The 23239-nt window shown below is 45.3% G+C and overlaps 1 protein-coding gene across 5 annotated transcripts in view; it reads right to left on the bottom strand.

The window, feature by feature from the left end:
- The window catches only part of FYN (FYN proto-oncogene, Src family tyrosine kinase), a 214636-nt gene that overhangs the window by 39047 nt on the left and 152350 nt on the right, over positions 1–23239 (bottom strand). For all 5 annotated transcript variants that reach the window (XM_030316179.1, XM_030316182.1, XM_030316181.1 and 2 more), the window contains 5 exons: positions 18857–19114; positions 14818–14914; positions 5501–5599; positions 2664–2767; positions 1544–1693 (listed from right to left, as the gene is read on the bottom strand). In XM_030316179.1, coding sequence (XP_030172039.1) covers positions 1544–1693; positions 2664–2767; positions 5501–5599; positions 14818–14914; positions 18857–19103 — 697 coding nt within the window. In that variant the 5' untranslated portion in view covers positions 19104–19114. The remainder of the gene's footprint in view (positions 1–1543; positions 1694–2663; positions 2768–5500; positions 5600–14817; positions 14915–18856; positions 19115–23239) is intronic.

Raw genomic sequence — 23239 nt, forward strand, 5'->3', positions numbered from 1 at the left:
GAAAATCACATGTAGTGCTCTCTTTTCTCTAGGAACCAGCTCTTAGTTTCTTTTTATTCCTTTCTTTTTGGTAGACTCAGGTTCTGAGATGTTTAGGCAGGAAATTATTTATGTGTCAATATTGCAAAGGCATTTTATTGTGTGAGAGAGAGGAAGGGGGGAAGAGGAAAAGCCAATATAAAAACAAATCTAACTCGAGATGGATTTTTTTTGAGATTAAAAAACGTCTATTGCTCTTCATATCCCTTCTCTCCTTCCAGCTTTACGATGTTATTAAGGTGCCCTTTCCAACACAATATTTTCAAATGATCCAAACCCTGGGGATCCTGCTGATGTTTGCCTGTAATGAAATATATTTTGGCATTTGAAAAATTCTGACACATGCAGGCATTTTGAGTGTATCACTTAAGCTCAGGGAGAGATTCTGCTCCATTTCTCCCAAATATTTCATTAGAATCACGTAAACTAGAGCTATCCAATGCCCTAATCAACGAGTACTCCAAGTGTTGTTAATTTTCTCACTTTTTCATTAGTGCCTGGGATAAATCAATAGGCATTTCTTATTTCCATCTTCAAAAGACTGCTTTTTTTTGGGGGGGGGGGCGCTAAAAAATTATACACACTTTTTTTTTTAAAATGAATGTGCATAGAGCAAGTCATGCACTATTTTGGGGTTTTGTCATTGTCCTGAAGAACACACATATATAGGTCACAGAAAAAACTACTGGGTTTAATGGGATACAGATATATACCTGTATATGTGTATCTATATAAAAATCCACCTGTGTGTGTATGTCATATAGCAGGGTATTCTTGCTAATCTTGGAAAGAAAGAAATCATTTTAACACTTGTGTATAAGACCACAATCTTTACTAGAATGTACCAACTGTACACCTAAACACCTCATAAGTGCATATTTCTAGGAACACGCTGACAGTGACAAATGGGTGTTAGGACAGAGGCTGTTCCACTTACTGTTCACAAGTTTAATTTAACACAATGGCCCTAACAGATCTAGGAGGAGCTGTGGGTCACAGAGTCTACATCTAGTTAGGAAACAGCAGTATTGGTGGATCAGTAGAACATGATAGATGGGTTGCAAAATTCTTCTGGTCATGAGAATGAAAAGCATGTGTGGCTATTCCTGTGAGTACTGAGTGAGAACTGGGGGGTCCCCTACACGATCCCCCAACACTCCGTGTGTTCCCGCCCAGACACTGTTCTCTCTCCTGTCATGGTTTCTGATGACAGACTCCAGGGGAACAGGAAAAGATGACAACTTTTACAATTTAACCTACTGCTTTGTATCTGGGGAACAAGAATGTTACAGAATTTTTTGACAAACGTATGGAACTAATAATAACTATGATAGAAAAACATCAACAGATCCTATGCAGCAAAGTCCCATGTTGAGTGGCGAGCAAAGAAAACTGTCACTGCTGCCTTTGTGTATGCTTGTATCTCTCCCCCCACCCCCTACTCAGTGCCTACCCACTCCCTCCAGTGTCCCAGTGGTTAGTAGCGAGTTGGCATTAGGGTTACCTGAGTAATGTTGTACAAGCTGCTGAAGTGTTTCAAACTGGGCCCGGGTGGTAATATAGTATCCACCATTGTCAAGTTTGCGAATTTTATAATGTTTGACATGGTCTCCTTTCATATCATCCCAATCTCGGATCGACAGTGAATAGGCACCTGGTAAATATGCAAGGCATTAGCAGCTCCAATCATTCTGAGAACTCATTCGTTTTTTTCGGTCTCATTCACTTGAGTATTCTGGTTAATAATCATCAAGAGGACACGCACACACATGTATGTGTGTGCGTGCACACAAACACGCTCTCTTACACTCAGGAACAGAAGAAGAAAACACCTCTTTCCCACAAATGTCAGAAGATGTTAGCAATAAACTGATTTTACTCGTGAGAAGGAAAGCTTTCTGGATTTTTTCCTACAATATTCTCTTCAGTACCGTCACCCGCACGTTGCCTAACGCGGGATAGACCCAACTCTCCCGAGAGGGGATGAAGAACAATAGCCCCGCAGGCTGGGGGCGCTCTCCTCGTCTTCCTCACCCATGGAGTGTCGCAGAGGCAGGGCAGCGTGTGCTACAGAAGTGGAAGGAGTGCTTCCCTACAAGGGAGCCTCCTGTTTCTGATTTGCCACACTTTCTCGGGAGCAGATAACCATGTCTGGTAGATCAAGGTAGAAAGTCCCTTCCCTTGGCCCGGCTCCTCTTGTGGGCTCTAATGAGTGTTTCAATGATGAAAGGGCCAGCAGTTGGAGGAAGAGCAGTGCTCAGTTTTGAAAAAATAAAAGGAATGCAAAAACAACCTGTAGGACTGGCGCCTAGGGAACTAAGAGATTCAGAAAATCGTAATTCTAAAGAACAGCTGAAAATTCTATGATCTTGTGCGCCTGCAGGAGCGAAGCTGCCCAGCTCCCTGTTTCAGGAAGAAGGGCTTTGCTTTGAGCCTCTGTAGTCCTTCCGGAACCGTGTGCAGTTCTAGAGCCTGGAGGGAAAAACTGAAACTCGGACTCGCTCACGAGGCAGGGAGGGTATGTGCCATTTAAAAATCCTTGCACATTAGAGATAAGCCTTTCATCCCCTCTGACTAATCCACGGATTTGAATGACAACCAACATCTTCAACTCCTTATCTTACCTTTGGTGGTTTCACTCTCACGGATAAGAAAGGTACCTCTCGGGTTTCCAAAGGACAAAAGCTGTCGCTCAGCATCTTTTCGGCCAAGTTTTCCAAAGTACCACCTTTAAATGAAATCAAGGGAGGGGAACATTTTGTAATGATCATTTACAAAAATGGAATAGCAACCCCCCTTCCCTCTGATTTCATCCTTAGCATTCCCCTATAATATTTTTTCCTAGCTTCATCTAGCTCCCTTTCAGTCTGTTCCTGATTCTATCCCTAATCCACCTCTACCATTCTTCAAAGAAAAAAAGTCAGATTTGAACGGTGGGTGACTTTCCTTCCCTTCAGAGGTGACAAGAACTGGTCTGTGTTAAAACCGCCACCTGCATTTATGAGAAGGGAAATCTAAGACCTCGTTTTGAAATGGCAACTGCAGGAGACCCTTCCCACACACATCTATGAGACCCCGGATTTCTGAGCATAATTACACCCCCTGGGAAATAACAAAGCACAGCCTTAGTCTATACACAGATCATTAATCAAGCATTAAAAAAAAAAAAAAGCCAGTCACAATGGATACAGAACAAAGACATGGTATTTTCAGTCACTTTGTACCTACAGCAACTTTGAAAACAATTGTCAAAACCACCCCCAATTTGAGATGGCTGTGGACTGTGGATGTCAGTTTTTAGTCTCTTCCTGTCCAGCAGGGTGAGGACTTAGGTGAGCGAAAGGATCTGCCTCGAGGGTGGGTGGGGATCTGCACACGTGTGTTTTGGTGCCGCTGCAGGAACAGGTTGCTGTGCACAGTCAACGAGCACGTCCTGAGAAATGACTGGGTGTACCGTGTCCTACTCTCCCCGTAGTGACACTCCAGTGCCATGAGGAAGGCATCGTGAAGTCATATCACAACCTCTGCTATTCACCTTTTACCTTCCCCTGCACTCTCCAGCCCTAACCATGGCTTGGCAGGGAGTTAAACGGGTCAGCACGAGGTGCTGCAAGAATTTGCAAGCATTCATTTGGAATCTGTGCGTAGAAACAATTCTAGAATATTCAACTGTGAAATAATCCAGTTTCTAAAATGAAATTTTAATTCCTTATACTTGAACATAGCTATTATGCGTTCACTGTCAAATCCTTTTGTGAATGAAAGAGCTTCACCGATCGTAAGAAAAGACACACTGCAAGTTAGCTCCTCAGTGACTATTAAAGGCACCAGACTGTGCGACAGTCCTAACCTAGCACTAGATGGTATGAAGAGAATTACAGCAATTATTTATGAGAAATGACTTTCTGGGTTGGCATCAATCACCCAATTAAAATGCAGTATAAACACGAGCAGTGGTGAAGAGAGAACAGTTAGAACAATGGATTGAACCAAAACAATGGCATTTTAAGATAATGGCAATTAATTGTCTATGTAAAACCATATGCGTTATCTTTTTAAAACGCTAATTTATTCTTTAAAAACAAAGTAGTTTAAAAATTGATCATTATAAATAGAACTTAAATATATAGTGGGTATGTTCCCAGTTAAACCAAAGTAATGCTACCTTTTAGTGGTACCTTTTATTCTGAAAGAACACAAAGATGTTTGCAAATCTGCCCTAAAATAAAAATTCAATACAGATTTCTTTACTCTTTGATGATAAAACACACTCACTAGGAGAAAAAAAGGAGTGCAGAACCACTGAGTATTTGAGAATGGGGAACAAAACAGATCTTCTTAGAGAAAATACAAAGGAATTAAAGGCAAGACAGTGATCCAATTGGGGATTTGGCTGGGGTGTGGCGTCTAATCCTCCTTGCAGTGCTTAAACAACCAGGGCAAAATGCAATATCAGAGCCAAAGGCTGGGCTTCATGGCTGACTCTTCTCGACTCCCTTATTGGTAAGACAAGACCACCAGGAGAGGCAGGTCCTCAGGGTGTCAGGGAGGAGGGCAGGTCCCCAAGTTTTGGAGTCACGGGCCAGTTTTCTTCCCCTCAGTTCAGAAATGGGGGTAACCACACACAAGCCACTCTAATAGTTCCCCCTTTTGAAAGTGGCCATGAATCCCCACAGGTCAGGAGGAAGAACAATGGTTGTCCCTTCTAGAATCCCCTCGGCCTACTGAGCAACTTCCAAAACTGGAGCCAGTGAAATCCTTGGTCCAACTAACTGCTAGTCACGATTTCCTATCAAGGAAACCAACCAAGACCCCAACTCAAAGGAAAGCAGCATTTGAAATGCATCACGAGAGCTTCCTGAGTTGTGGAACATGCTGTATGTGAGACACTTCTACCTGGCACATGGAAGGTAAGTCTTTTCGGTGCTCCTTTAATATTTCTGATTACACTGAGAAAGAAAATCTCCATCTCATCTTTAATAGTTATTTGGCCCCCTTGCCCCTTACTCCCTGCCCCCCTTTTTCTTTCCCTCCCCACTCCTATTCTTTCTCTCTCCCTCGCTCTTTTTTATTTTCCAGCAGACTATAGGCTTAAAACCTTGGGTTCACATTACTAACATGTGCCCTAGCCAGAACTTCATCACGTTTTTCTGGTTACTTTCGGTCTACGGCAACTAATATTGGGCTTTCATTTAGGGTTCTGATACAAAGTTCCCTTTCAAAATCAGTATGTTTTTAAGATACAGTCATAAAGAAAAATATTAAGTTAATAACAGCACAAGTATTACACAGATATGGCAAAACGCAGAGCACAGTGCCTGGGGCATGCGGCATCACTATCTTCTCTCAACCCTGAATCGCTCTAGTGAGTTTCTTCTCCCTCCTGCACAAGGTTAGTAGCATGTTACTGTGACAACTAACTTTTAAAAGCAAGTAGTTGAGCAAAAACAACAAAACCTACTCTTCTGCCTGGATAGAGTCAACTGGAGCCACATAATTGCTGGGAATGTAACCAGTCTCTCCGGTGGTCAAGGAGCGGGCTTCCCACCAATCTCCTTCCCTGCAGAGAACAAAGAGAAAAGGAAGTGAATGTGTTGACCATTTCAATGTTCTGCAGTTACAGACTCAATATCTCCTACTCATTCCACTGCCTGATTTCTTCAAACTCCAACCCAGCTCTTTGTAAGGGTCACATGGTTACTCTCTGAGTCAAGTGTGAGTTGAATCCAGTGCGGTCTCTCATTTCTTATCTTACTTGCCAATTAACAATGTAGGACCCTGGCCATGAGAGAACTCTCTTGGGGCGAGGGGGCATTTTGCTTGGTAAGCGTCCCCAGTTTGGACAGAGGGGAAGGGAACCCAGCCTCAGGCTACTTTAGAAAAACCCTGTGACAACAAAAAGAAAATGGTAATTATGTGAAGAGAAGAATGCATTATCGTGGTAAACATTCACAACATATTCGTGCGTCCACCCATCACACTGTAGACCTTAAACTTACAGTGTTACGTGTCGGTTACATCTCAGCAAAGCTAGAAGGAAAATGAAGCATGTGCTAATACTGCTAATTTAACCGTCTATGTCGTCTCACATCCTGAGGTAACAACATCCTTTGGTACTGCTGGAGAGAAGCAGACCGTTTGTTGGCTTTAGTGTCATTCTGTTAGCCGTTACAAGATGCACCAAAAAAGAAAAGAAAAACATTAGAGCTGCAGAGCATCTGAGAACGGAAACCTGTCAGGAGGCCCAGTAAGGGATGAAAGCCTCCTCTGAATACCTGTCTTGCTTGTTCTCAAGCAAGTGGGTGGAAGAATAAAGACAATAGGTTAAATCTTGTTCAGAAATTTTCAACCTCAGGTTCTTTCATCAACTTGACCCGAGTCTGGTGGGCAGGAGAGGAGGGCTGGGTGTAGCTGTGTGTGTAACAGTGTGGGGAGAGAACAAAAACTGGCCAGGGAATGGGATTCTGAGTCTCACCACATGGTATATAGCCTGGTGTTCCATGCGATCGCCTGTCTCAGTCTGGGGTGGGGGTGGGGACTCCCAGAACTGTGGGCAGGAGGACATGGCAGGGGGGCTTATATAAGCACCACTCTCAGCTGAAAACACATGGGTCTATCACATGGTTAGAGTTCATGTGCTTGAACCCATGGCGCTGCATCTGTGACAGAGAGCAGGGGTGGAGCGTGTGCTTCTCTGCACACATACACATGGGGCTGGGGCCCCAACACGCACGGTGTCCATAGAACACTGCGCCAGCCCGTGGCCAGGAACATGAGGGCTGGGGAGGATGCTACTGTCCTTGAGCATACGGAGACCTCTCACACTGCTCTTCGGCAGGGGTCCAGTGCCTTCTCTCCTTCCTGTTTTGGTCCTTGGAGGCAGCAAGAGGAACCCCAGGACTTTTTTTTTTCTTTTTTAAAAATCACTGTGGCTGGACTCTGTCAAAGCCCACAGTCAGGGAAGAAAGAAACCACCCCAGACAGCAAGTAATGAAGCAGCCAATGGTGACAAGCCCACATATGCTCTGGGTGGGACTGTGGGGGAGTGTTCGGTGGCACAAGTGACACAAAAGAGCCCATGAGAAAATGGGGTGCTGTCAGAGGCTTTTCACCCTATTAAACAAATGTGAACAGATAAATCAACCAAAAGAGGAGATAACTGTTCTCATACGTAGGAAGTCCTATCTATCTATCTATCTATCTATCTATTTTTTGAGAGAGAGAGAGAGAGAGAAAGAGAGAACGTGCAGAGGAGGGGCAGAGAGAGGAGAGAGAGAGAATCTCAAGCAGACTCTGCATTATCAGTGCAGAGCCCGATGTGGGGCTCGAACTCACGAACTGGGAGATCATGACCTGACCTGAAAACAAGAGTCAAATGCTCAACTGACTAAGCCACCCAGGTGTCCTTAGGAAGTCCTTTATTAATAAATCTTGAATTTAGTTTGTGTCCAGATTTTTCTTAGGAAATAACTGACACATACCAAAGAATATATGTGTATATGAACACCTGTGCATCAACCACCCGACTTAAGAGCTGGATCTTTACGGATTGTGTGGAATTTACTCTTGTGCTGCTCCCCTATTTTCATTCCTCTGCCTTTTGGACTCAAATCATGAAATTAAAATGTTAATGTTTGAACAGTTTGCATTGGCTTCATTTCTGTGTCCTCTAAAAGAAATACATGCACTTGTTAAGTATATCATCTAGGAACATATGTAGAATTTTTTTTTTTTCTCTGAACACATGCAAAAGAAATGGCTTTGGAGACTAAGATGGTGACAATGTTCACTGCTCTGAAACTCCACTAGATGGAGACATTTCATCATAAAAAAACAATACCCACTATCTCCCCACCTTCTCCTTTCTTTCTTTCTCTGTCTCTACCCCCCACACCCGACACCTGGGAAATGCTCCAAAATGGTAAAAAATTAACAGTTTTCAGCAGAAGCTTATCTTTTACTGCAAGATAACCTTCATCAAGTTAGTTCTAATAGAATTAAAATTTTTTTTTTTCATTTTACTTATTTGAGAGGGAGACAGGGAGGGAGGGAGGGAGAGAGAGAGACAGAGAGAGAAAGCATGTGTGCTCTTGAGCAGGGAAGAGGAGCAGAGGGAGAGAGAAAGAGAATCTTAAGCAGGTTCCACAGTCAGTGCAGAGCCTGACTTGGGGCTCAATCCCATGACCCTGGGATCATGACCTGAGCCAAACAGATGCTCAACTGACTCAGCCACCCAGGCACCCCCAAATGATTTAAATTAAGATGAAGAAAGTCTAGTATCAATGGTGGGGTACAGGGAAATGTCACCTGGGCAGGAAGCCAATACATTTTGCTGCAGGCTGGGACAAGCCCAGTCCTATCCAGACGATCTGGGATGAATCAAGTCTGGTTGACCCTTGAACAACATGGGTTTGAACTGCACAGGTCCACTTATGTGCAGATTTTTTTTTCAATAAAAACAGTACAGTAAATGTACTGTCTTCCTTATGATTTTCTTAATATTTTCTTTTCTCTAGCTCACTATATTCTAAGAACACAGTATATAATATATAAAACATAAAATGTATGTTAATCGAGTGTTTATGTTATCAGTAAGGCTTCCAGTCAACAGTAGGCTATTAGAAATTAAGTTTTTGGGGAGTCAAGGTTATATGCAGTTTTTAAAAAAAATTATTTATTTTGAGAGAGAGACAGAGACAGAGACAGAGAGAGAGAGAGAGAGAGAGAGAGAGAGAGAGAAAGTGACCGCATGAGCAGAGGAGGGGCAGAGAGGCAGAGAGAGAGAATCCCAAGCAGGCTCTGCACTGTCAGCACAGAGAGCAATGTGGGGCTTGAACTCGTGAACTGTGACATCATAACCTGAGCCAAAATCAAGAGTGGTATGCTTAACCAACTAAGCCACCCAGGTGCCCCTCTATGCAGATGTTTGACCCCATGAAGTGGGGGGAGCTGGCGCTCCTAATCCTCTCCTTGTTCAAGGGTCAACTACAATTTCCATTTCAAAGCCAACATTAAGTATCTCATTTTGGTGCTGGCACCTAAATAGTTTAGAACAGATTAGAATCCAGCTATGGGCTCATTCTAAAGTCATGTATCAGGAATTCATGATTTTCTCTGAAGTGACTCCATTAATCTCACAGGGATTTTCAGTTATTCATGAGAAAGATAAAATCCTTTTCTCTTTTTCTAGGCCATCTAGGGTCACTTTTTCCATCAGAGGAGATATGAGGTGACAAGGAAACAATGTACTGTGTAGTAAGCCTCACAGGTTTGCCCAGAGAGGCTGGTACACACTCAAAGCATCTATCAAAAAAAATCTTTTGAGCAAATGAGTAATCATCTCTCTCTCTCTCTTTTTTTTTTTTGGTTAATGTTTGTTTATTTATTAAGAGAGACAGAATGTGAGTCGGGGAGGGGCAGAGGGAGGGAGACAGAATCTGAAGCAGTCTCTAGGCTCTGAGCTGTCAGCACAGAGCCCGATAGGGGCTTAAACTCACGAACCGTGAGATAATGACCTGAGTCGAAGTCAGACGCTCAACTGATTGAGCCACCCAGGTGCCCCTAAGTCATCTTTTTAATACACTAGAAGCTCAATTCACCCATAGATAAATAATACTCTTCTTTTAATTTTTTTTAAAGTTTATTTCGAGAGAGAAAGAGAGCGAGCATGAGCATAAGTGGGGAAGGGCAGAGAGAGAGGGAGAGACAGAATCCCAAGCAGGCTCCTCACTGTCAGTGCAAAGCCTGACTCGGGGCTTGAACTCATGAACCGTGAGATCGTGACCAGAGCCGAGATAAGAGTTGGACGCTTAACTGACTGAACACCCAGGAGCCCCAATAAATAATACTCTTTACGAATCATTCACCTTGATTTAGGAAAAAAAAGAATTTTTACTATGCCACTTTTTATTTCTTGAATTATTGTGGGTAATTAACATTATTAAAGCTGCACTTAAAAAAAACCAGTTCTTACAGTTCAGATATTTCATTACTTTAGAGTTCGTGAGATTTTCTTTAATGTTATCAGGCTCTGGTCTACAATAACTTGTGAGTTTTTATAACAGCTGCCCCTATTCCTCCCGTTTAAAGACTTATTAATAGAGCCTGTTGTCAATCCCCAAAATTGCTTATAAGGTTTGTTGGTCCCAAGAGCCTAGAACCCTGATGCAGCCAGGAAGTGGCATTGGCAAACAGAAGTAAGGCTAGATCTGTTGAGCTCTGGAGCATTTTTTTTTTTTTTATTCTAACGTTTATTTATTTTTGAGACAGAGAGAGACACAGCATGAACGGGGGAGGGGCAGAGAGAGAGGGAGACACAGAACCGGAAGCAGGCTCCAGGCTCTGAGCTGTCAGCCCAGAGCCCAGAGCCCAATGCGGGGCTCGAACTCACGGACCGCAAGACCACCTGAGCTGAAGTCGGATGCTTAACTGACTGAGCCACCCAGGCGCCCCGGGAGCATTTCTATTATAAATGCTGTATTCTTTCTAAATTTGGTTACTGCCATCTTACTGTCAGAGAGCATATCCATAACAATTTTATCACATGCTTTGCTAGGGCTCTAAACCAGGATTTCTCCTTACCAAGATGAAAAGAAAGTAGTCACTACCCTAGGCACTATTCCAGTCTGTGTAACATGTTTATTATATTTTAAAGAGTCACTGTTTCTAGCTGGTAAATCACTAGTCGTGAAATGTGAAAATAGGGTATAAAATAGAAGAATTTAAACATTTTGGAAAACGAGTTCAAGTTTAACCATGTCCAAATACACTACACTGAGCACCTATAACAGGTCAGTGAAGAACCCTTGCTCCCACGCCGGGCAGCAGCGCCGCCGGCTCTGTGCACACGCGCGTTCATGCACTCGAGGCCCCCACGCCAGGCAGCAGCGCCGCCGGCTCTGTGCACAAACACACGCACATGCGCGTTCATGCACTCGAGGCCCCGACGCCGGGCAGTAGCGCCGCTGGCTCTGTGCACACACACACACACGCGCGTTCATGCACTCGAGGCCCCGATGCTGGGCAGCAGCGCTGCCGGCTCTGTGCACAAACACACGCACATGCGCGTTCATGCACTCGAGGCCCCGATGCTGGGCAGCAGCGCCGCCGGCTCTGTGCACACACACACGCACACGCGCGTTCATGCACTCGAGGCCCCGACGCCGGGCAGCAGCGCCGCCGGCTCTGTGCACACGCACACGCGCGTTCATGCACTCGAGGCCCCCACGCCAGGCAGCAGCGCCGCCGGCTCTGTGCACACGCACACGCGCGTTCATGCACTCGAGGCCCCGATGCCGGGCAGCAGCGCCGCCGGCTCTGTGCACACGCACACGCGCGTTCATGTACTCGAGGCCCCGATGCCGGGCAGCAGCGCCGCCGGCTCTGTGCACACGCACACGCGCGTTCATGCACTCGAGGCCCCGATGCCGGGCAGCAGCGCCGCCGGCTCTGTGCACACGCACACGCGCGTTCATGCACTCGAGGCCCCGACGCTGGGCAGCAGCTCCGCCGGCTATATGCACACGCGCGTTCATGCACTCGAGGCCCCCACGCTGGGCAGCAGCGCCGCCGGCTCTGTACACATGCACGTTCATGCACTCGAGGCCCCCACGCCGGGCAGCAGTGCCGCCGGCTCTGTGCACATGCACACGCCCGTTCATGCACTTGAAAACCCAAAGACCACCCCTGCCGTCTCCCGTTTCTGCCCCCTGACAGGGGAAGGAGTGGGAGGGCACACACGCTAGGTGTGGCAGCTGCCCCAGGGAGAACCGGGTGCCATCCCCATCCTCTCTCAGCGGACGACAGCCAAAGGCTGGGAGAGGCTGGCAGAGGGGGAAGGAGACGCAAGCCATCTGGTTCTGTATTATTGCTTTGTTTGTCCTTCATGATTTCCCCTTCCCGGTTATTACCCTTGACTTCAAGATATTGCATTTGTTATAAGAACCTTATCTTTTCCCCCATAACCTTGAAAAAGGGCATTTAAATGGCATGTAGGTTGAGGAATTCCACCGGCAAGAAGGAAGAACATTAAAGGGAAAAAAAAAATCTTTGTAATACTTTCTTCTAAGAGAACAGGGCCAGAGACTCGAACCCGTAAACACTAAAGGCCATGCATGCAAGTCGTAAAATACTGATTGAGATAGATTGGATTTTCTTGGAATGTTTCTCCAAAATTTTAACTGAATGCCACTGTAGATCCTATCCAGGTTAACAAAGGAAGAAACCATGAATGTGACTTTGGCAAGGACCGGCTGTGCAAGTGGCCTATGTATCTGATGCACAGATCCCCTTGCAGTGTGGAGAAAACCTGCAGAGGAAGAGCTGTGTGTGGTCCTGCCTACTCCTCCTTAGTTCTCACCTTTTACAGGTTGGTTAACAGTTCTGGCCAACTTCGGGACTGAGGGAACATTACACAGAATGGGGACGGGAAGTGGTGGGTATTTCAGAATTCACACTAAGTAGACTCTGACAAGAAGGCTTCATCTGAGAATCCAACTAGCAATGAGGAATCCTCCTATAAATCGGAAGAGATCAAAGCCAAAGTCCCTTCTCCCCACCTCGCAGCCAGCCTTCCCAACCTTCACGTATCTGGAAAGGTTCGGTCCCCTCTGAGTGGCGTCTCTGGGCCTTTCCACGACCAAACCTGACACTGTACTCAGGATGCCATCGCCACATGTCACCCCTGGCTCAGCTGCCTGCTCGCTCTGCTGTGCACCTGGGCAACTCCCGGACTTGAGCCCCCCAGCTCCTCGTGTGTCAAATGAGGACCGTGAGACACAGCTCAGACAACTGCTCATGGCTGGCACACAGGAGCCTTCAACAGATGGCAACTGTGTGCTATTTAAAAAAAATTCCTGTGGCTATGAGGGGGGCGGGGCTTGCAGGGGGCAGGTAATGTTCTTCTTGAATTGGCGGTGGCTGCACAGGCACATACAGTTTGCGAAAATACAGCAAACTATACGCTTTTAAAACACTGTGGTAAAACATGCATAGCAAAATTTACCATTTCCACCATTTTTAAGTGTGAAGTTGAGCAGCACCAAGGACATTCACATTGTTGTGTGACCACTACCACACACACTTCCACTATGTGGAATTTTCTGCATGTATTGGAATGGTTAAAAAAAACCAAAAACCTACCCACACCCATTAATGATGACAATACAAATGATAATTAAAAGAAACCCCAACAACCCGTGGCTACTATATAGACCCTGTCTTCTCATGTCCGGAAGAGTTACCGGCCCCCGGTGGGAAGGATCCAGCTCCTGCCCTTCTTGAAGGGTGGCGAATTCTGAGAGTTGGGGGCGGTTTTGATGCCTAAGGGAATTTCCTGTTACAAGGACTGCTTCTCTTTTCTGGGACATGGATGCACTGGCCCACCTCCTGCCCCTTTCGCTCGAACTCTCAGGAAAGACAAAGAGCCAGGCATGCCGATCCTTCTGCCGTCACAGTTTGCTCAGGGGACACAGTCCAGAGCACGTGGCCCTGGAGACGCAGGAGAACGTGCTGGTGGGCCCTCATCCCTGGAGTGGTGATCTCCCCCAGTCACTTGGGAGCACTCACAACGAAAACTTGAGGTACGGTGACTTGCTGACGTCACGCTACCTTTTTCTCCTTCTCCTATCTATCTATCTATTTATTTATTTTAAAGTAAACTCTATGCCCAATGTGGGGCTCGAACTCACCACCCCAAGATCGAGTCACACGCTCTACTGACTGTGCCAGCCAGGCACCCCCACCACCACACCACCATTTTCTTCGAAGCCTGAAGTTTTCTGGCAGGCACACTGCCTTAACCTAATAGAGGCAATATTGAAAAACTACAGGGAAAGGGAGCATGGGTGGCTCAGTCGGTTAAGCGTCTGACTTCGGCTCAGGTCATGATCTCACAGTTTGTGGGTTTGAGCCCTGTGTCTGGCTCTGTGCTGACAGCTCAGAGCCTGGAGCCTGCTCCAGATTCTGTCTCCCTCTCTCTCTGTTCCTCCCCCCACTCAAAATAAACATTAAACATAAAAACTACAGGGAAATATGTTTCCCTATATATGATGCCACATAGACCTATAGTTACTCTTCTTAGTGGAAGTATTAAACGTAGAATTTGAAAAGTGAGTGACTCTTACCCTTGACATTTCCCCACTGTCTGTTTAACTATTGCTCTTACTGGTCACATTTAAAATGCACACATTGCAGCCATTCACAAGTGGGCGAAATAGCTTCTCCTTCCCATCTCACAAAGATTTCAGTCACTCGCAAATTTTCACTATGGGGAGACGCCTCCACAGGCTTCTCCAATCGGAGCATTTAGCAGTTTTGAAAACAGAAGGGACTTGTTGCCAGCCGTGAGTGAGGGCTCGGCTAGCGCAACTTGTAAGATGAAAAAAAAAAAAAAAAAAAAACAAAAAACAACCCAAAACCCAAAAACCAAAAAACCCTCAAGGCAGAGAGAGGGTAATGCGAACGGCCAGCCAAGCTTTGTGCCAATCGTGTGAGGATGCAGCCCTGTAGAGGGCGATACTGGATCTTGGCCAACCTTTAAACCCCAAACACCAACTCTGCTACTACGGTATCCTCCAAAAAGCTCCTTGGACCCCAGAGCCATAAAATACTGTCCTGGTTCGTCTACCCTTCATTTCTTAAGTTACATTGCCACAAATCAATGAATTTAGCAAGTGCTCTTTTAGCATTTCGGGTACTGAAAAGGCACACACTGGTAACACAAGTATTCCTTCCCAACCTGAAAGACACGCATATTTCCCCTTCCCTCTCCAAACTTACGAGCTGTTCAATATTTGGAATTTTTCTCCTTTGTGAAAACTCAGGTCATCTTCCGTCCGTGCTTCATAGTCATAAAGGGCTACAAACAGGGTCACTCCTGACAACACGAAATCAAAAGGGGAGAGATTATTACACAAGGGGAAAGTAATTCCAAGAAATTAAATCTTCACTGAAGTCTCATTCTCAAAACCTACATCTAATCGGCACTGATAACAGGATGCGGTGATGTAATTCACGTGTGAAACCAGAGTTGCGGGGCTGAATGTATGCCTTGGTCTTTGTAGGGGAAGCATTACTCGATCCGACTAAAACCTAGAGTTGAAGGTGCACTTTTCTCTATGCGCCTCTGAATGAGTCCTCGGGAAAAGACACATATTAATGTCATGTCCACAGCGAAGGGGCAGCAGTGGTGGTATGGTTCACATTTGCAGAGGTCTGCAGCAGTTACAGACACCTTTTATCTGACACAAATTCTCCTCCTCTCAGGAGCCCAGGAACAGATCACTCTTTTCCCATGGTGTAACAGTAATATAGAATGAGATAGGAAACTCCTTCCTCAGCCTGGGGTTGAGAAGACCCTGTCCAGAAATGTTCACCCCAGTTAGAGGATGTCTTCTTGCTCTTGGTATCTGCTATTGCTCTGGGCACTCCCTCTCTCCTATCACAAATTTGCCTATCCTTGCATTGACCTATAGTACTTACCCTTCCTCATGCCCGCCCTAGGTCTTCTCATCTGGTGGACTCCCCACAGAGGCCTTTTCTGCTTTGCAGAAGTCTGCTATCAATAGTAAGAAATGGCCAGCATCCCATTTGGCCTAGGACCTCCTTCACATAGTAAGCAGAATTCTAAGATAGCATCCTCAGTGATTCCCGCCTCCTGGTATCCATGGCCTTGTGTCATCCCCCTGCCTTGAGTGCGGAAGAACCTAGTGACTTGCTTCTAACCGAGAGAACATGGCAAAGGTGATGGGACGTCCCATAGGTGATTAGGCTTCCAAAGATTGTGACTTCTGTCTTCTAGCCACTCTCTGAACTGCCATTTTGGCTTGAACACTTTGATGAAGCAAGCTGCCATGTCGGAGAGGCACACACGACAAAGAACTGAGGGTGGCCTCTGGCCAACAGCCAACGAGGAACTGAGTCCTGCCAACACCACATGAGCTTGGCAGCAGATCCTTCTTAGTTGGACTGTGAGATGACTAAAGCCCAGCCAACACACCTTGATCGCAGCTGGTGAGAGATTCTGAAATAGAGGACCCAGTTAAGTCATTCCTGGATTTCTGACCCACAGGAATTGTGAGACCGTAAGTATGTATTGTTTTAAAGCTGCTAAGTTCGTGATAATATGCGGCAATCGTTAACTAATACATCCCATTTCTCTGCTCTTTGGTCTCTTACTTTGCTGTCCACACACTTCAAAGTACCTGATATGGTCTAAAGAATGCACAACATGGATTCCATTCTTCACCAAGCTGCCATTTTGCTGTGTCCGTAGTTCCAAGGGAACAGATGTGCCTGTGGGACCACTCAAAAACCAGAGAAGGAGGTGGGGGCTTGTCTTTCCACCTCATCCCAAGTGGGGTTTCCCAGTAGGAGAACTGGTATTCAGAAGGTCTGACCATGCACAGCAGCAGGGCTCGTTTGGCAACTTTAGATTTCTTTGAAAGGTTGGAAGAGAAGACTGGCTTAAAACAAAGAAGTGGAAGCCTGTAGGTCATGCCTGTTCTCACTGAACACTCCGTTAACAGATTCCTTTTGTTACATAATTTGAAAACAAACCCAAGCTCCATTGTGTGGAAGACAAGGCACAGGAGGATGGATACTTCCATTCTCCCTCTCTCTCCCTGCATCAGCCTGCAAATTCTCACTGGGACTTTTATCTTCTAAGGGTGGAGGGGAGAGTCAAAGGAGGTCACCGGGGCACACAGACACTAAAGCACTAAAAGCAGTGGTGGAGAGACAGACCTGCACACGTAAGAAAGCCAAATAATACAAGGTGGTGGGGTGGGGTGGTGGGAAGCTGGGTGGCTCAGTTAGGTTGAGTGTCCGACTCTTGATTTTGGCTCAGGTCATGATCTCACGGTTCGTGAGTTCGAGCCCGAGAGCCCCACGTTGGGCTCCTGGCTGATAGTGCGGAGCCTGCTTGGGATTCTGTCCCTCCCTCCTTCTGCTCCTCCCTTCTCTCAAAATAAATAAATAAACTTAAAAAAAAATAATACAAGGCAGAAAAATCTACCAACATTTGGGAGTGCCATGTTTGAACTTTGAAATTTTATAAGGTGGTCTCTGATATATATTGTCCCTGACGATAGTATAGACTCCCATGTTTAATGCCAAGTATCCCCTCCAGTGACTTTATGAATGATACCTGCAGGCACACGGATTCGTACCCAGCATTCATGAATGAACAAGGTCAATGTCTGTGTCAGCAGAATTCAGTCTGGTTGGCAAAGAACTCAGCAGGCACAGGAAGTGTGTGTCGGTGCATTTTTGGCCCTCCCCCCCCCTTTTTTTTTGCTCCTGCATCCTCAGAGACAGACTTCCATAGAATGCCTCTTTCCTTCCTCCCTTCTTTCCAGGTACCTTCCGGGAAGGTAGGAAGGATGGGTGAGTGTGCTAACATTGATTCACTCATGCAAAGCCTACCTTAAAAGAAAGCTGGATCCCTTACAACACAATGCTATAATGCCCAAGGCTCTGGGTCAGGTCCCCTGGATATAACTACACTGCCTTGTTGCATGCAGAGGAAAAAAAAAAAAAAATCCCTGCTAATGCCTCAGTAGTGCCAACTCCCCAGGTAAAAAGGCACAGTGGGTCCTTATGTAAGACATGGCTTCCCAAATAAGCCAAAAGCATAATGGTTGATGTATATCTCCTTAAACTTTTGCAATAAACAGAACAATTTTAGAATAATGTCTAATATCTAGTTACCATGATTCACATGCTGGGAGAAGATTTGGAAGGCTAAGGATGCATGAGATAACTTACAAATATTTTGCAAAACATATGTCTGAGAACGTATGCCAGACATTTTACAAAGTATTAGCTAAGTCAGCAAATGTACATGGCAGTAAAACAGAGTCTTGTGGTGGGAAAGAGAAGGAAACTTAAAAAAAAAATGAAAAGGATCCCTTAAGGATACATAAGATTTTATTTAAAAAAATTTTTTTTTAGTTTGAGAGAGAGAGAGAGAGAGAGAGAGAGAGAGAGCGCACGCAAGCAGGGGAGGGGGCAGAGACAGAGAGAGAGAGAGACAGAGAGAGAATTTCAAGCACAGAGCCTGATGCAGGGCTCGATCCCACGACCCTGGGATCACGACCTGAGCAAAAATCAAGAGTTGGACGCTCAAGTGACTGAGCCACCCAGGAGCCCCAAGATTTGGCGCCCCAAGATACATGATACAATTGAGGGTTGGTAAACTCAGTCATATGGAAGGTGGTGGGAAGGTCAGAAAGAATTAACGAAGATCAATGGCCAAAAACTAATGCTGCCAAATGTTCCCACTAGCTGGGAGGTGACAGGCAGGCTGACGATCAGGAAGATGAGGGAGAAGGTTCTACCCATGCAAAGTGGCTCCTAACTGGGCTTTGGCAGGAAGGAGTGCATTGATATCTGGAGAACTCAAAATACACACTCAGATCTAGTCCTGGAGCTTCTGATTCAAAAGATCTTGGCTGGGACTCAGTATTTTGAAAAGCTGCTCGTCATTCCGAGTCAGCCAGCCAAGCTTGAGACCACTGGTTGGCAGAGAGTACCTCAGTGGAAGCTGTACCTCCTAACCCATGCAGGATCCGCACAGAGCAGCACTTGGGGGTCACCTCATACCACTGTGGCCAGCATTTTCATTTGCCCATCAAGCCTTATGTTCTTTGTGTGTTTTTTGTTTTTGTTTTGTTTTTTTTCTGTTTTCCAGCCCCTCATCTGGCAGCAGGTGGGTGGAGACTGATGAAAAACTTAACGCTAAGTCCTTAGTCAAAGGGAGCTGACGGGAACACAGATGTTCAATTGTCAAAAGAATTAAGAACAGCTCGATTCTTACCCGTTCCTCCCCTGGTACGCAAGGTCCCAGTGTGAGATGAAGAGTTCACACCCCCAAAGACAGTGAGTCCTTGGCCCCCGGCTGCATGGAAGTTGTTGTAGTTTGGGATGGAGGTCACGCCGAAGCTGGGGTAGTGCTGAGGAGTGGGGTCTGTGCCATAGCGGTACCCGGAGCTCTGGTTCAGGCTGCCATCCCTCTCCTCCGTCAGTTTTGTTGCTTCTTTATCCTTACATTGCACACAGCCCATTATCTAAATTCCTGCCGGAAACAAAAAGGAGGCATGTGAACTTGGATGCTCCTTAGTTGCTGGGTGGTTGGATTAAAGAGGAATCATTTATAAGGCTCATCCCTGGATGCTTCAGGCCTGTAAGGGACAAGAAGAAAAGCAGTGGCTAGACTTTATGGTTAGAAGCAATCTTGGTGCCCCTGACAACCACATTTGTTCGCCCATGTGCTCTGGGTGATGGGATCCACCCAGAGTATGGTCACGAGGCAGCAACTCCCTCAAATGAGGTCTACACCCCTTAAAATTCTGTAACACTACATACCTGCCTAAAGATAATCTAATACTACTTCTTATGCTTTTCTTTAGTCACCTAAAAGAATAGTGTACACTCTATAAAGTGAGCTTTTGCAATATTAGAATGAAAACCTATATCATGGCCCAAAAAAAAAATCTAAGGAAGAGCAGGGAGGAGTGCTGGGAAAGCCAGAACACAGCTCCTACAACAGCTCATCATACCTCTTCCCTCACGGGTACCCATTCTTGAGACACACACTTGGTAAATTTTAAGCAGGAAGAGTGATATGTATCGAAATTAAGAAATAGTTGCCGGATGAAAAAGAAAATTGGCAGTAACTAAGAGGTCCGAGTATATTTGCAGGATGTCATCATAGCCTACAGTAACAAAATCATTTACAGCTGCTAATTAACTTTTCCAATTTCCATTAGCTTTTGACATCTTTCAAATATTAAAAAAAATCAATCCCATGTTTGAGAGTTAGTGGTAGATTAAAAACTCAAGTTGCCGTTATCCCACACTCCTCCAAATCTACTTCTCCTGTGCTCATCTCAGACACACACCACCAGTGACTGACTTGCTCAAGTCAGAATCCTGAGAAGCAACTTGATTTGCTTCCTTTTTACTTCTTACTCTCCCTGTCTCATGCCCTACTATCTTAAACATGCCAAACTTCTCAGTTCCTTAAAGGTTCCATTTCTTCTGCTCTCCTTCAGGCCTTGGAACATGGCCTTGAACATTCTTTCCTGATGTGCAACAGATCCTTCATGTTCCAGGTGAGACCGCTTCCTCTGCAAAGCCTTCTCTGACCCCCGTACCCACCCTCCACATCTGGGGTGATGCTCTTCCTAAGTGCTTCCACGGCATCCTGATTTCCCCCATCATGGCACCTCTTGCGCCATATTGGAACATGGTCTGTCCACCTGTCTCATTGCCCAGTGGACTGTGGGTTCCACCAAAGCAGGGCCCTGTCCATTTTTGTCATAGCTATAATGCAGTGCCTGACACGTGGTAGGTCTTCAATAAACAGCAATCAAATGAGTGAAGATTCTCCAGTCCAGTATGTTTCTCTTTCACCCTTTCTCTCTGCATCAAGACCAACCCTTCTCTCAGTGGCCTACACTGGCACTTGACCTTGAAGTTCTGAATCTATTGGCATGTGTGACAAGTAAGGAGCATTCAGAAATACAAAGTTAAGTTGGTTGAATGGTCCTACTTTGGACTATAATACCCTGTCAAGTTGATGGGGGTAAGTACAACATGCAATGGATGGCCCTGCCACAACTCTGAAAAGTGGCCCATATGAAACCAAAGGCTCAAGTAAGAAACACATTGGCATCATGTGTAATTACACGTGTTCACTGGGGAGGGCAAAGCTGGTACAGGAATGGAAGGGACTTGAAGTAGTGGAGGAGAATGAAAGAGCCAGTTTTTCTTAGTATCTTGCAATCCAAAGTGGGGAGTGCCACATCAGATATAGACTCTTGGGAGGGGCGTGGGGGGTGGAGGGGGGCACTGTTCTGAACACTGCTTTTCTGGGGAACAGGGTCATGAAAGCAGCATCAGACTGCTCTAATGTCCTCTCACATTACACATTTCAATAAATACCTATTGAATTCAATGAATTCAGTTGAATTCAGTGTCAGTTCCTGAGAATGGAAATGTCTGGAAATGAGCCGCCTACTGCTTGAGCTGAGATCACCAAATCTGGAACACATTTACACGTAAATCATTCGAGATGAACTTACAGTGTACTGTGTCCAACACGCTAACTTATGGTAGATGAATGCAATTTTAACAAATTTCCAATAGGAAATGCAAACGCTGTCCGAGGCATGATTTATGGAAGGAATTTCGTTTGTTGTTGCTATTGCTTCATAAGACTGATAAATATCTTGCTCGCTTTATATTAACTCTTTCATGGCAGAAAGTTCAAAGGTGAGACAGAAGACAGTTCTTGTTCCAGGCGCCTTTTTCAGGGATTTCAATGATCTACTATAATTAGAAGATGTAAGACCTGAATCACAGAAGCACATCATTTACACCAGTGGTTCTCAGCCGGGGGTGACTTCACTCCCTTCACCCCACCCCCTTTACTCTCCAAGGGACATATTAGGCAATGTCCACAGACATTTTCGGTTGTTACAACTCAGGGATAAGAGGTACTACTGGTACCCAGTCGGTAGAGGCCAAGAATGCTGCTGATAAACATTCTACAATGAACAGGACAGCCTCCAATAACAAAGAATTAACTGGCCCCAGATGTTAACAGCATCAAGGTCAAGAAATCCTGCCTTATGAAGGAGAAAGAACTTATATCTATATCTTTGAAACAGCATAACAGCTGTTTCCCTTACATGTGTGCGATCGGCACGCAATCCAGAATGATAGGCACTCTAAGTAGAAGGAAGCCATTTAAAAAACTGACACAAAATGCTGATTCTTCTCTAGAAGCTTACTCCTTGGGATAGAGAAAAGAAGCTAGAACCAACGAGAACTCCCATTACAAACTACTCTTCCAACTCCAACAAAACAAAATGCTACATCAGAACCCCACTGAAAACAGGACTAAGGAAAAAACCAAGCTTTCAAAATCCACTAAGAAAAGGTATTACCACTGTAATAAACAACTAATACCGTCCATATAACTCTATGAAATAACGAAAGGAAACAAACAGTAAGCTCCTTGCAGGCAGGGATACTCTTCAGTTTGGTTTTGTTATTACATCCCCAGGGTCCAGAACAGTGCCTGGCACGCTGCAGGAGCTCAATAAATATTTGTTAAATGGTTAGAATGCTAAAAAGCAACACTCAGTCAAAAATCATTTGGAAGAAAACGATTCTTTTTTGTAGAACGGGCAGCTCTGTTACCACTTCATGTATGTGCAATTTTGAGTAGGAAATGTTTCTGCACAGATCTTGCTTACTCTCTTCCTTTCACTGACAGACATGAAGAAACCAAAGTAAGTCAGTAAATGCAGGCTCAAGACATTAAAAGTTAATTGCAATGAAAATATTTTTGTAAGAACCTGTGGTTTTCTTCCTCCCACTTGGGGCAGTCAGACCAACCATCTCCTGATGGAAGAGTCAGAAGGTGCTCCATGAGCCGTACTCAATATGACTTCAGGCTCCTTGCCACAAGGCAAACCTCTGAGCATTCGAGTTAAAATAAAAACATCCTCTCCACATATACAGTTCTGTGGTGTGGCATTTATGGCCAACGGCCAAGGCTGTAGGTCCATTATGAACATATAGCGTACTAACAGACTTGCCCTAGATCTGTGGGACACTGGGAAACGCTGAATACTGCCATCCCAAAAGTGGGGCCCTGGAGTTACTCTGATAAGTAAATCATATACTATGAACTCATGACCATCATTCTCTGCGTGTTGTATACCTAGACAAAACTGACTGACGAACTCTGACCAGTAAGATCCTATGACTGTGGTCGAGGTGTCTGGATTGTAGCCGTGAAGCTGCCCACCCCCTGCGCCCCCCTAACTCCTGCCATTCTTCAATCCTTTGGCAAAACTAAAGGGCTCTGTTTCTATTATGCAAGTAAAACCCGATTTACATAAAATTTCCTGAGTCCTGTGGATCTTGTATGCGCCAACGGCATTACGCAACTCAGGAAAGAGTTGCCGAAGAGAGAATCCAAGGATCGTCACACCCTGTTCGTGTGAGTCTGGCAGACATTGTCAACTGATCACAGCAGTTTCTGGTGCTATGCCACATGTGGCCTCAGAATCCTTCTCCATATAGCCCTTGGGTGATTGACTGAAGCCGCCATAAAAGATGGAATCTATCCACTACTCCGGGCATAGGCTGCTTTGATCCAGAATGAGTCCGGTTGAACATCTAT

The sequence above is a fragment of the Lynx canadensis genome, chromosome B2 (assembly GCF_007474595.2).
Source record: "Lynx canadensis isolate LIC74 chromosome B2, mLynCan4.pri.v2, whole genome shotgun sequence".
In the NCBI taxonomy this organism is placed as follows: domain Eukaryota; kingdom Metazoa; phylum Chordata; class Mammalia; order Carnivora; family Felidae; genus Lynx; species Lynx canadensis.